The 14,944-nt window shown below is 42.3% G+C and overlaps 1 protein-coding gene across 1 annotated transcript in view; it reads right to left on the reverse strand.

Moving 5' to 3' along the window:
- PSD3 (pleckstrin and Sec7 domain containing 3) overlaps positions 1-14,944 on the reverse strand; it is a 112,479-nt gene that overhangs the window by 22,167 nt on the left and 75,368 nt on the right. Inside the window, exons 12-13 of the mRNA XM_030466705.1 lie at positions 8,283-8,476; positions 5,808-5,878 (exon numbers count right to left, since the gene is read on the reverse strand). Of these exons, the coding sequence (XP_030322565.1) occupies positions 5,808-5,878; positions 8,283-8,476 (265 nt within the window). The remainder of the gene's footprint in view (positions 1-5,807; positions 5,879-8,282; positions 8,477-14,944) is intronic.

Below are 14,944 nucleotides of genomic sequence, written 5' to 3' on the forward strand. Positions count from 1 at the left end.
AAATACCGCAAAGTGAGCAAGACTGAAGTGCCTCATCAAAGAGTGAAGATGTCACAAACCTCACAGAAGAGTCTGAACAAAACACCAAGGTCCATGTTCTGCACAGCTTGTCCAGAAGCAACTTCTAGCAAGGAAGTGAGGTCAGCCTACATTCTGTCCTTATAAACCTCTCTTCTGTATGCACATCACATCCCATGTCAGTCCAGTGAACAGACATTCTATCAAGCTCCTACTTTACAATGAACAGAGGGCAGGAAATCCTTGTCCTGATGATGCTGAGAGACAGGGCCAACATCCCCAACATGTCAAACCTCCCATTTTATATAATACAGTGCAGACATGTTTAGTTGGCTAATTGCAAACGCTCATCCAGTGGCCTCTGTGCTCACTAACTCAGCAATGATCTCTCTCTTAAATCACTCATTTAAAAATAAAACAATATGTAGCACAGGAATCAGTGCTGGACCAGTTCCAGCGGAGGAAAATAAATATAAAATGAGTGCACAGAGACAAGAATGTCCAGATAAATTCCCCAGTAAATCTCAAGTGACCACCATTTACAAACCACTTTCATACACGGACTTCGACATCAAAACCGGGAGAACTGGACCAGTATGAAAACCAAATCCCAAAACTGGGATCACACTGCTCACTGGGGGAATCACAGCTGCTACAATCAATTAATATTTATATTAAAATACTGTCTTGAGGGAACATCTGAATTACAGTAAACACAGGAGTGCAAAGGTTGGCATGCGTGTTTACAGCATCTGGAACAGATTTCTCTCTCCACTGCATGGATAGAACTCAGTGTAATGAAACGATCATCACAGATGTCATCTGTCCAATATATATAGATAACCTATAGATAATATATAGATACTAAGAGAAAAAGGGAAAATGTGTGTGTGCAACCCACTCTGCAGCACTCTGTAATCAAGTCAAAAGGCAAATAGATGCAAAGAAATCCTTTGGACATGACTTTTGCCAGAGCTATTCATTTCTACAAAGAAATGTTATAAAACACCACATACAAAATGCTCCTGAAGTTTGTAAACTTAGGATAATTTTAGTCTCCCAGTATACTGTAAAAGGACACAAAAGCTCAGCAACTTTTTTATGACTGCCTGAACTAGCAGTGTATTTTAAAAGCCTGGCACTCACACATTCTGCAATACTACATCCTTAACAGAGCAAAGTTTGTTACAGGGCTGAACTGATGCCCTTCTGGACCTTAGGAGTAATCAGAGGATGTTTCACAGTAGCAGCATGAGGCACTGTGGTTAAGCAGGGCCAGAGGCATGCTGGAGAGGCTCACAGCTGCCCCATTAGGAGGCTGAGAGGAGACCTTATTGCTCTCTACAATTACCTGAAAGAGGTAGCACCCAGCTCCCTGCAGGGAGGTGGATGCTGTCCTTTTTTCTCAAGTGAACAATAGGACTAGAGGAAATGGCCTGAAATTGCACCAGGGGAGATTTAGACTAGATGTGAGGAAGAATTTCTTTACTGAGTAGTCAGGTGCTGGAATGGGCTGCCCAGGGGGGTAGTGAAGTCACCAGCCCTGGAAGTATTTAAAAATTGTGTGGACGAGGTACTTCAGGACATACTCTAGTGAGCATGGTGATGCAGACACAGAATCATAGAATTTTTAGGGTTGGAAGGGACCTTAAAGATCATCTAAGCTCCAACCGTCCTGCCACGGGCAGGAACACCTCCCACTAGATCAGGTTGCTGAGAGCCCCATCCAGCCTGGCCTTAAAAACTTCCACCACCTTTCACCACCAGGGGATGGGGCTTCCACCACCTTTCTGGGCAATGTGTTCCAGTGTCTCACCACCCTCATGGTGAAGAACTTCTTCCTAAATCTAAATCTAAATCTAAATCTAAATCTAAATCTAAATCTAAATCTAATCTAAATCTAATCTAAATCTAAATCATCTACCCTCCTCTAGTTTGAATCCCTAGTTTGAATCTAGTTTGAATTCCCCCTAGTCTTATCACTACCTGACATCCTAAAAAATTCTTCACCAAAGGTCTCCTCGGAGCCTTCTCCCCTCCAGACTGAATAACCCCAACTCTCTCCGTCTCTCTTCACAGGAGAGGTGCTCCAGCCTTCTGATCAGCCTCATGGCCCTTCTCTGGATATGCTCCAGCCTGTCCATGTCCCTCCTGTAAAAGGGGCTCCAGAAGCAGGCACAGTACTCCAGGTGTAGTCTCACAGGAGCAGAGTAGGAGGGGGAGAATCACCTCCTTTGACCTCCTGGCCACATGTCTCTTGATACAGCCAAGGACCTGGTTGGCTTTCTGGGCTGCAAGTGTACACTGACAACTCATGTTGAACTTCTCATCCATCAGCACCCCCAAGTCATTTTCCTCAGGGCTGATCTCAAGCCAGCCACTACACAGCCTGTATTGGTGCTTGGGATTGTCTTGACCCAAATGCTGGACCTTGCAATTGGTCTTGTTGAACTTCATGAAGTTGTCATGGGCCCACTTCTCCAGCCTGTCAAGGTCCATCTAGATGGCATCTCTTCCCTCCAGTGTGCCAGCTGCACCACACAGTTTGGCATCATCAGCAAACTTGCTGTGAGTGCACTCAATGACACCATCAATGTCACTTACAAAGGTGTTTAACAGGACCAGTCTCAATACTAATCCTTGAGGGACTCCACTTGGACATGGACCTGTTGACAGCCACTCTTCGTGGCCATCAAGCCAGTTCTTTATCCACTGAATGGTCCATAAGTCAAACCCATGTTTTACCAGCTTGGAGGCCAGGATGTCATGCAGGACTGTCTCAAAGGCTTTGCTCAGGTCCAGGTAATGATGCCAGTTGCTCTTCCCTTGTCTATTGATGTTGTGACCTTTTCATAGAAGGCCACGAGGTTTGTCAGGGATGATTTGCCCTTGGTGAAGCCATGCTGACTGTCACCTCTTCATTATTCTTCTGCTTCAGCAGTGCCTCCAGGAGGATCTGCTCCATGATCTTACTGGTTATGGAGGTGAGACTGACCAGCCTATAGTTCCCTGGATCTTCCTTATTTCCCTTTTTGAAAATGGAAGTTATGTCTCCCCTTCTCCAGGCAGTGGGGACTGCCATGACTTTTGGAATACAATAGACAGTGGTTTAGGAACCACATCCACCAGCTCCCTCACTACCCGTGGATGTATCCCACCAGATCCCATGGACTTGTACACTTTCAGGTTCTTCAGATGGTCACAGTCCTGATCTTCACTTACAATGCTCAGTTCTTCCTTCCTTCCAGTCCTTGCTATTGTCTTCTGTGACTGCTTGGACAGCTTCCTTGTATGTCGCCCATTCTAGATGTCCTTTCTTCCATTCCTTGTAGTTTCTTCTTGTGTGATAGTGTGTCCAGGAGAATCTTGTTCATCCATACAGGTCTCCTAGCACCTTTCCTAGCATATTTCCCTCTAGCTCTTTGTCCCACGGTACTTTGGCCAGCAGATCCCTGAAGCCATCAAAGTCTGCATGCCTGAAGTCAAGGGTTGTAAGCTTGGAATACATCTTCTTAGATGCCCTGAAGATCTGTAATTCAAGTACTTCATGATCACTGCAGCCAAGGTTGTCCCTGAGCCTCACATTGGTCACCAGCCTTCTCTGTTGGTGAGAACAAGGTCTAGCATAGCATTGTTTCTTGTTGATTCCTCTACCATTTGGAGGAGGAAGTTATCTCTATGCATTCCAGGAACACCCTGAATTGCTGATGCCTTGCTGTGTTGTCCCTCCAGCAGATATCACGGTGGTTGAAATACCCAAAAGAACCAGGGCCTGTGAATGAGAAGCTTCTTCTATCTGCCTGTTGAGGGACTCATCTGCTTGGCTCTGCTGGTCTGGTGTCCAGTAAATATATCTTATTTTATTGGGGGGTGGGGAGGTTGGCGGTTGGACACAGTGATCTTAGAGGTCTTTTCCAACCATGCCAGTTCTGTGATTACTCTGCAAATGAGTCACTTCCCATGAGGACCCTCTGTCAACCTTTTACAGAACCAAAGTAGAAGTCTTGCCTAGAATTCTACTACATTAAGATGGCTTCCATGCAACTGTCTTAAGGACCAAGTGGGAGAGTGCACCTTTGTGAAGTAACCACCCTGCAATCACTGAATTCAAGTGCTGTGACAAGTGCAAGACACATAAATAACAAACAAATAAGAGTAAAAACTCCAGCAATGCACTTCATTTTGCAAAGATGCAGTCGGATGTGAAATTACTCTCTTGCTCCCCAAAGGATTGAGGGTGAGAGCAGGGAGAGAAACATTCTGTAGAAAAGTTGCACGCTACATCAGTATCTCCACATTTTGCCAAACAGAAAGCATTTTAAACTAATATGCCAGTGACAAAGTTAAGACTCTAAAATAGCCAGCATCTCCATTTCTTTCTTTCCAAAGCTTATTAATCCCTCCTCAATAGTCAAATAAGAAATTAATATGCCTTCTTCTTTCTTAGGAAACCCTGCAGTTTTTTCAGGTGAACACTAAAGGTGACTTACTTCAGAAATCAAAGCAGGTGACTTCATTTCACCCGGGAAAAGGCAAATACAAGCCTGCCATAAAGGCCACTTTAGTAAAAGTGAACCTGCTGCTAGCCAAGAGGATCAAAGGGGAGATTCAGTTGTGATTCAGCACCCTTGCTTCTAGTCTCTTGCACTGGCTTGCAGCATGTCACATCAACTTTCAGTCCTAATCTTCCCTCTTGACTGCAGATTGTTTGGTTTGTTTCAGGATTTCAGCCCTCCCAAAAAGGTACTGTAGCTAAAGCATCTACTTTGTAAATGTCATGCTGTAACAATTTGATCCAAACCACCCTTTTTCTTCTCAAATACTATCCAGGCTGGCTCCCGTGAAACCAGGAACTTCAGAAAGCCACAGCAAGGGAGGAGGAAATAGCAACAGGTACTTGAACTTGCACACCCTATGGTTGCAAAACACAGTAGAAATGTAAAAAGCCTTTCAAAGGAGCATATTTCTACAACACAGAGCTGTCTGGAAAAACAACACCCATATCACCAATAGTTCACCTATGTTGGAGGGCAAAAAGCCTTAACAAGTTACATAGCTGCTACATAGATTTGTTTGATTTTCAAAGTTCTCACTCACATGCTGCATTTCCCCTTCCAAGAGAATAGTTAAAACTGCACTATAATGTATTTCAGCTTACGCCAAAAGACTTGAAAGGTTTCAGCTGACTGTTTTTTTAGACTTCCTGCTGTTAGAGCACAAAGTTTATTAGAAAGAAACCAGTGTCTGATCTTGCACTGGGGTAAGAAAGCAATTATCCTTTAATTTTGCTATGGAGCAGAAGCTGAAAATTCCTAGTAAGGCATAGCTGCCATTCAGTTGTTTTGCAGCTGGTTTTGTAGGCATTACAGAAAAGTATACTATGAAAAGATAGGAAATGAGGACAGCCTTACAGGAAGAGAAGTCATATGTATGAAATGCAATATTAAAAGCAGCCTTAAGGAATGTGTGCAATACACAGAGAGATTATACTGTCTTTGCTGGTGAAGCTGGCTATTCCTTTAGCCATGAGTGACAGCGATGGTATAAACTGGAATCGATGGGGTGCACATGTGGATGGGAACAATGAAACTGAACTTTAAAGCGTGAAAAGGGGGAGTGTGTCAGTGAAAGGATTCATGCCTGAATGTGTGTATAAACAGGGTGATGGGCAGAGAGATCAGCTACACTGTGAAGGGAAAGGAGCCTGGAGGCAGGCTGTAAGAGCAGAGGGGATGCCTACTGTTTTATCCCTCTTCAATTAGTTTCCAGAAGACAGTGATTTCCCCTACCTTCTGCAAGTACAAGACTGTTCCCTTCAGCACAGCATAAAAGGTTTTCCAGCCTCGTTTTCCCCGGGGAGCTGCAAAGAAAACAAATGAAAATCCATTTAACTCAGATCCATTTCTACACTTTGTCTAAGCAACAGGAGAGCTACATTAGTTCTGTGTTAAGCCTTCTTTGTACTCTCCTTTGCAAAGGACAACACAACTCAGCACAGTGCCTGCACATACCTGCTGTGTGAATGAGTAACAAAACAACCCTGACGATAGCCCTGGACTTGATCAGAAGGGAACTGCAGCCATATAGGAAATAGGTCAGAGAGACTCTGCCTTTGTGCTCTTGCAGGTAGGTTGACACTGCCCCTACACAGCTGGGAATCAGCTCTGTTACACTGCAGAGTTTTCAGAAGGAAACACCCTTTTTGCATGCCACAGCAGCCTGGCAGGCACTGCTCTGGACCAACGGGATACTGCTAGGAAAGCAGTGCCTCTTGGAAGCATCCCTCCCCATTGCTGGTGCTGCACGTCCAAGGTCACACTGAGCCGTCAGATGGCTTCTTGATCCCTTCCCCTATTCCTGCAGCTGCAGGGGAAGCTGAGGAGGAAAAAGGAGAGAGAGGGGGACCAAACAAAATCATAAAAAATAATGATCTATCAAGAAACAGTTTGAGGTTGAGGAGCATAACAAAGACAACCTATCCAGCCCACAAGTAGTTTGGGGGATACAGGGTGGGAGGAAAGGATAAGAGGGAGACAAATTCTGTTTAAAATTCAACTGCAATAGAGAGAGGGAAGACTGTACAGTCACAGTGCCAGAGTCTAGAAGCCTGTATCAAAGCTCGCTCTCCACCATGCATGCACCACTGACCAGCACTTGACCCTAGACTGAAGTGAATAGCCTGTGCTCAACTAAAGCACCAAACCCAGAAAGGCATCCTATTCTGAAGACATGGAATGGTGAAGAGATTATTAGCCCATTGCTTCAGAAGTTAATCATTCTAATCTCACACAACAGGCCTTATTTCTAATTGGCGTTTGTCCAGTTTAGCTTCCTGCCATTAGCCCATTTTATTATTCTCCTCTAGACTACCTAAGTGCTTTAGAGCTCAGTACTCTCTTTCTGAGAAAATACATACAGCATGTTAGCATATCACTTCATTAGCAATCCTGTACAAGTTGATCTCTGCCCTGCAACAACTCCATTAGGAAATGAAATATGCAAAAGTCTGACTTCTGAAAAAAGAGTTTCACTTTATTTGCAAATGGAAAGTCAGAATGTAACTTTTTCAACAGATGCATGACAATGACAGACAGACTTTTAAGATGTACAGAAACTTCTGAAAACACAATCCTAATCATATTACTTATAAGAGGTTTATCCCCATTCAGTTTGTAATAATGAGCACTACAGATTACTTATAATTAAAGGAATAATTTCATAAAAGCAAGTAGATTTATTAAGGGTAAGTAAACAGAAGTTTAATAAAGAGGAATCTACTGAGAGCATCCAGTCATCACCAAGAATGAAGTCAGTTTGATTTCGACATCTCTGTTTTGATTTAGTTATGGAGCTGTCAGCCTTCCACTTGAAAATACTGACCTCCAACTGTACCGTATAAAATATACTAGCAAAACATGAGAATACCAAAGAGCTTAGCCCAGCAAGGGACACACATCACAACGTCAGACTTTGCCTCCAGGATTTTAACCTCATAGCATGATCATCAGCACTGTGTGGGGAAAATACAGATGCTCTGAGTAGCCTCTGCTATTTTGAGGAACATCAGTAGAAAACAAATGAAGACATCCAAACAGCAAAACACACACAGGCAAATCAGAAGCCTCTGGTAATGACTGTACCACAAACACAAGGAGGACAAGAAGGAAAGGCAACAAGTAAAGTAAGAGACATAGCAGGGTTACGACAAAGAAGGGTCAGGAGGGAACTACATGATATAAAATTGGGCTGTTACCAAAAGCTGCCGAACTTCATTGTGTATGTGACCCAAGGCTGGGAAAACAGATAAGGGAACGGATACAGCATCTTCCAAGTAAAGCTAAAGAACAGCGTTTCTTTACAGACAGACCCAGAGGGAAGTGGAGATACGAAACAACCTGCTCTAACGTAAGGAAAAGGAGAATTACCAAGCTACTATAGAACAGCAATGGTAATTCACTTGAAATAGTATTCTCTTCTGTGAACCATAACATTCATTTTCTTTTAGCACAAACAACTCACATTGCTTTGCTGTACCACATTACTCATTATGCTCAGACATTAGAGTTACTGCAAATGGGACTGAACATTGTAAATCCTACCCTAACAATATAAGTGTGATAATCCAATTGCTGCAGTGTTTGCTATTGCTGCAGTTTCCCCTAACGAAGCAGCACTATTTGCCTTGAGAGGCACATGGGCTCATCATAAGTAGCCTTGTGTGGAGATTAACATGAAAGTGGATGTTAAGAGTGAAACATACTCACTTTTCTTCCCATCCATATCTGCATGGCTTTTCCGAGCCAGAAATCCAGTTTTATACACAGCAGCATTGGGGTCATGTGGGATGTCCACGAATGGGTTATTTGAGTTGCCAATTCTACTGACAGCCTTTGTCTGGTTCCCATTATCCTTTTCATCTGTACCATCTGAGGGAGATTTTTTTTTCTCTTCTTCATCCCTTAAAAATCAGTGAAAACCAAACATGAACAAGGGACCAACCAGCAATGTTTTACTCCAGTAATTCTTTCATGCACCTTGTCTAAATATTCTTCTCCCTCATAGGAGGACCTATTTAGAGAGAAACCTAGATATGGATGAAAACATAGCCATATTATAGAAAAGCATCAGTTCACCAACTTCATCAGCACAGAGACAGATTTTCCAAAAAAACCTAAATTTTCCTTTTACAGTCTTAAATGGCAGTATTTCAAGAGTGTACTATGTCCTCCAGCTTGCCCTATTTTTAATTCCACTTATTTCAGTGCTAAAACGGCAAATATTTGCTGGCTGGGCTCTTATGAAAAATCTTCAGTTTCTTCATGAGTTCACATGTAGATGAGAAGAATTAGACTACTACAGATCACTGTGGCTTACACCTTAGGTTAGGACATGAAACACAGGTTTTTACCTCCTTTACAGGTTTTTTTTAACCTCTTTTTCTTTATTTTCCTCCTCAGACCAGCATACAAGTACTAATTTAAAAATCAAAACTACACTAGGTGAATGACGTTTTCTGTATTTTAGAAGCAATAAGCTGCTCAAAGTGTTACTTGTTAGGGCAATATAATCAACACAGCTCATTTCAGCTGTGTTAGAAGCACTGCCTGACTAATAAATGCCTTTTTTCTTGTCACAGCCAAAGGCTGAGAGCTTGAGGCAATCTCAAAAACAAAGGATGTCTATCACAAGAGTAGGGTGAAAGTTTTCATAGACCAGCAGGCCACTGAATCTGGGTTGATGGTGTATCTGAAGCAAGCATAGACAGTGTTAGATTACACAGCAGCCCTGTGTCTTTTAAAGTCCCCACGCATTCCTCGCCAGCTGACTGGGAAAGGCTGTCAGAGGGGCTGCAGGCTGCCATTCAAAAGTCACGGTAGCAATGTTTCTCCTATACCCAGCGTCTGATTTTCAAAGTATCATTATCATGTAAGTCTAACCAGATAATAAGGGCAGTGGACTTCAAGCTGGTGCATCTCACCAGACCCAGATGACGTGCAGAGAGAGCAAGCTCAGGTGGACATAAAGATGCATACATTCAAGGCGTGTATCAGATAAGGATTAGCAAGGCATATGTCAGTCCAAAAGCTCCTTTTGAGATACACTGCAACCATGTTCCCTTAAGTATTGCTTATGGGAATGACCATCCAAAGAAATGCCCTCCAAGACCTGCAGGCAACCTGTGAATGACAACCTGTGTATCCTGACCTCTGCTGAAATTATCTTCTGGAGAATAACCCAGTCTGAGGATATACAAGGGTAACAGACTGTTTTGACAAGAAGTAAACAAAATCCAGAGATGCAGAGGCTATACTTATGAACTCAGCAGAGCCATGGAACATTGCCAGACATTTGACTGACCACCTCACATTACTCTGTGTTTGGTGTGGCCTCGGCCAAATACACTCACAAACCATTTCCAGATACCATTCAGCAATCAGCACAGTAAAGGACAGGCCCAACAGGCAGTACAGAGGCCAGCATCTTCTTTTCAAAGGCAAGACTTTTCATCAGTATGGATAGGGATGCTATACATCAACATTTGGGTTGAAAGTCACGCAGAGTGGCAGACATTTGATTTAGCTGTAGAGATAGAGCTATAGTGGTGCGTCATGGTGTTGTCTTGCAATGTCTCCCAATTTAGAGGAACAAAACTTTCACCTGAAGACCTGATTCCTACAAGGGAGAGCAGTCCTGGCATCTTTCAGCCTATTGATATACATTTTCCCACTCCAGAACAGAGATAACTGTAAAAAACCTTTTGTTGGTCAAAACAGTAAGGATTTCTTCAAGCATCCTTTGGTTGAAGCCCTCTCCCAACTGCAAAAGTGTAGGAATTTCTGCCGATGCTGACTGTCCCCACCTTTTGTGCATCTACTGCACTAAACTAGCTTCAGGCAAGCCTACCATTGCATTTCTTCAGTACCTATCAATTTCAGATGCATATTCTCATGATACAATTCTGTGGTACACAATCCAGACTAAAATCTCACATAGGCACAAACACTTTGTCTGATTTGTCACAAAGAATTGCCTTGTGAATTCTGGGACCTCAGCCAAGGTGCACTTCTCCTTGTCAGCAGAGACCTACTGCAATAAATGGCTTAGCTTTTTTTTTTTTTTAATAAGTTGTCTCCCTTTAAGTGATGGGAGAGAATTATCATTTTCTGATCAACTGTCCTGCAGGAATGTACCAGTGCCCTTATCAATGGCATCTGCTATCATTACTAGTGGTAGCACTGAACAAACCCTTAATTGGTCCTTTAATCTGTCTTTGAAAACAGGACATCCCTGAGACTCAGAAGCCTCAGGCACTTGTGAGAGCTGAGCACTCTAATGAGATGCATGAGGTCAAGATGCACAAGCCAAGAGAGGCAAGGGGAATTCATTACAGAGAGCAAGAAATGGAAGAACAGCTGAGAAAATGGAACTAAAAGCAGCTTCTGTCTCCCTCTGATCTGGAATACAAAACGCCACTGGAAATAACACTTCTTCAAATACTCCACTTGCTTCAGTGGTCAAGTATAATGCAAGATGACTGGAGGAGTTTAAAAGTAGCAAAACAGCTCAGGTATTAGCCTTTGCTTAAGTAACCTCCAAAGTCAGATAAATGGATAGGTCCTGAACAGGCTTTATCAAGGATATAACAATTTGAGTTTACTTCTCACCAGTCTTTAGGGTGTGGCTGCAGAAAATTCAGCCGGGCTCTGAATATATACACCTAAAAGCTGATCTTGTTTTAAAATCCATTTTTTGGGAGATGCACCATCCTCTGATGGATCTCTCAGATGATTCAAGTCCTGTGAAATCCCCTGAATGAAGGCCTCCAGCAACGCAGAGGTAAGAGTGGTGCGTCTGTGCAGGAATGTTTAGAGCCATGGATCTAGTGTCCCACAGGTGTAGCTCAGGTCTGTGTCAGGGGCAGTCCTGGTGCCTAGGCTTGGCACCAGGCACATTTCAGCATCATGGGAGTCCACCTAGGATTGCATAAGTTTTAAGAGATTTTTCTTTCTTTAATCAGCAGAGGAAGACTATTCCTGGCTCTGGGTATGAAAATTATTCCTCTGGTGATCCCTCTCTGAAAACTGATGGCAGTGAGCCCTCTTGTAAGTCCCATTTTCCACTCAGAAAAAGCATGACCTACTAGAGCCTCTAATCTGCAGGGTGCTGATGACAAGAAAAGTTGTAGAGGTTCTTCAAGACTCTGCTTACAGCATGTCCTATTTGCAAGTCTTCCAAAAACAAGGACCTTCAGTTCCACTCCATTTAGCTTGTCTCATTGGAAAAGGACCTGCAAATGGAGCAGTAACAAGGGCACTGGCTGCCCACAAGTAGCAGCACACCAAAGCCAGAATCTGCTTGCTACATCCGTTGAAGACACAGCATTCATTGAAACAGCAGAGTTTTTCCTTCCAAAATGCATGATCACTGACAACCAGAAAGAGTTTCCCTCTTATTCTTAAACACGCAGATGTGAAACACTTGCAAAAATATAGATGTTGCCTTATTGGTGAAGGAATATATTTTTTCATCTCCCTAAAAAGGAGATGAATTTTTTCATCTCCTTTACAAGAATGCCCCACCTTGACTTCTGGAAGAAAAACACTGTCCTGTCAGTAACAAAATCATTTTGGTGTGCTTCACAGTCTGACTTGAGGCTCTGCCTTGGAAAACTGCTAAATCACTAAGCTAGGAAGAGAGGGTCAAGCCCTTAGTTTTTAGAACTTAGCTTTGTATCTGCATTTGTTCAAACAGAAAACTTGAATGACATGGCAAAAGGATGGTTTTATCCATTTAGAAATTGGCATTTAAAAAAAATTCAGATTCATAGCACATAATTATATGAAACTGGATCTGACAGCATCTGCAGTAAATTGACTTGAGAAACCAGTGGAGAGAATTTTGCCATCTTTACGAAAGGGAGGAGAGAACAAAGGAGAGCCAGGTGATTGCCACCTACCCTCTCTCTGAAACTAGTCATGAATTTTCAAAGAGGAATCATCCTAGAACTTGGGAGATGAAGAGTTAATTATGACACCAAGAGATTTCTGGGTTTGACCTAGAAAAAGGTGAGCTTCTGCACGAATGTCTTTATAACGACTCTGGTCTTAGCATCACAGTCTTCTACAGGAACCACAGTTAGGATTTGGCACCCATTTCCCACCACCCCTGTCTCTAAGACTGACTTTTGGGCTGCAAGGAGAGGATTTTTCTGAGCAGTCCAGAAAAACAACAAAAAAAATACACTTGCTTGTCTAAACTTTACTGGAAAGAACACTCTATCATCAACTAGCTAAAAACCCAACGATCCTCTTGAAAACTACAATGCCCTCTGAGAGAAAGCTTTCAGAATACAGATGGCTCAAATGCAGCCACTTGTCTTTTGCAGTTTTGTAAGCAGCGCTCTGGGATTTCATGTTAATTCTAGATAGCCATTTGACCTGCTTTAAGATAATGATTTTATTATTCCTATCAATTTCAACAGGAAGTACATATAATATTACAAATAAATGGTGAAAAATAACAGTCATCAGTGCATTTCCATGCAGACATCATGCAAAAAAAGTGCATTCAGTGCTGGTGCCTTTGAAATCAAAATAATTTTTTGTCTTCAGCTTGAAGCTGATGGCGATAAATGCAAAAGAAACATGATAAGAAACATCTACAAAAACGGTAAGAGGTGAGCTAATACATCTCTTTACCTATAAGGCTGGATCCACTCTTCCTAACACATTCTGGACAGAACAACCACTTCACAAAAAAACTCTACTGAAGACACTTCCATAGTTTGTCCAGGCAAATCTATGCCCTGGTTTAACAGGTTTATTCCTGGAAAGCTTTCTTAATGTTTCACCCAAACTTCCCTTGCTTTGAATTTTAGCTTGTCCAGAGTGGGCATGAAGAATAACCAACACCATTTTTCCTCCATGAGAGCCTTTAAACACTGAAAAACATAAAAAAATACACCCAGGCTCCTCTTCTCAGTGCTTCCTTTTTCACTTAAACAAATCCAATACATTAGATTCTTCTAATCTCACCAGTCAAGTTCACAGGACCTTAATTTATTCTTACTGGTGGTGTCAGAGTTGTAGAACAGGAGTTTATTATTGAAATATGAAAAAAATCTCATGGAAATATCAAGGCCCTCAGGAAAATTCAGGCAGTGTGAAAAATTACAACAAAATTGCTGGGTCTAGATGCACTCTTGTTTTGTTCCAGTCATCTCAGCACATCAAAACCAGCATGCATTGACTAAGTGGATGAAACAGTAACACAGTTTCACTGCAGTCAGTAGGAGCTTCTACCAGTGACTTCAGTGTGATCCAATCACTACTTGGTGCTTCACTTGCTATTCAAAGAAATGAGCCACAGTCGAACCAACAGGAGATCTAGAACTGTAAGCAGCACTGAGTAAATACGGAATAGGATACAGAGTAAATGTAATAATGGGCCAACAGAATGGGACAGAATAACCATACTTGGCTATTTCTCCCATACTGCTTTTCTCTTTTCTTCCAGGACACTGAACAAGACCAGCAAGAAGAAACAGCGAGCAAAGTAAATGGCACACCAAGTAAGTGGTAGAACGTTTTCTGGAAGTTCTATTGTGACAGTAACAAAAAAACTTGGGGGTGCAATGCAGAGCAGGAGTTTACATTAAGGATCCCATATTCACCAGATCAATGTAAATTCAAAGATATGTTTATCTTTAACATCACAGTATTTGATTCACTTTTAACCTTTTGATGATCTTGCACCCAAAAATACTGCAGTAGAAGCACTGTAATGCATTTCTCTCTGTCAAGGGCTGTACTTGTTCTTCCTGTTCATAAGGGATAAATGAGCCCTCTTACTGAAAGTCTCTGGAGCACATCTGATGATTAGGATGCCTCTTCTCTTGACTACAAAATTGGTATCAATGGTAGGCTTCTCTTTCTGTGGGCTTTGGATTGACTGTAATTCCACCGCAAATGGACAGCAAACCATTTGGAATGATGACACACCAGCTCACAACAAGTAATATAAGGATCACATAGCAGTCTTCCCCATCTCACATATCGCTGTTACCCTCCCCTGCCTGTGGACAGTTTTATTTCAATGACACTATTAACAGTCACTAACCCATCAAAAATGTTCTGCCAGAGAAGCAATTAAACTGTCACTTAAGAGAGAGTCTTAGCTCCTCAAAGGGATTCTGGATGGAGAAAAGACATTGCTTCAATGTGTCAGCATCACAAACACAATTTTTTTCTTGGGTTTGCAGCCCTATTTCCACCATTGCCTTACCTCCCACTTCTTCCCCTCCAACCACATCACAGAAGCAAAGGGATACGATTTGAAAAGGAGAGAGTATCTTTCTCAGTCCTATCACAGCAAAAAAAGCCCATATCCCCTTCCTATCCATCTTTCTCAGCAGATCATGAAAGCA

The sequence above is a fragment of the Calypte anna genome, chromosome Z, assembly GCF_003957555.1.
Source record: "Calypte anna isolate BGI_N300 chromosome Z, bCalAnn1_v1.p, whole genome shotgun sequence".
NCBI classification, from domain to species: domain Eukaryota; kingdom Metazoa; phylum Chordata; class Aves; order Apodiformes; family Trochilidae; genus Calypte; species Calypte anna.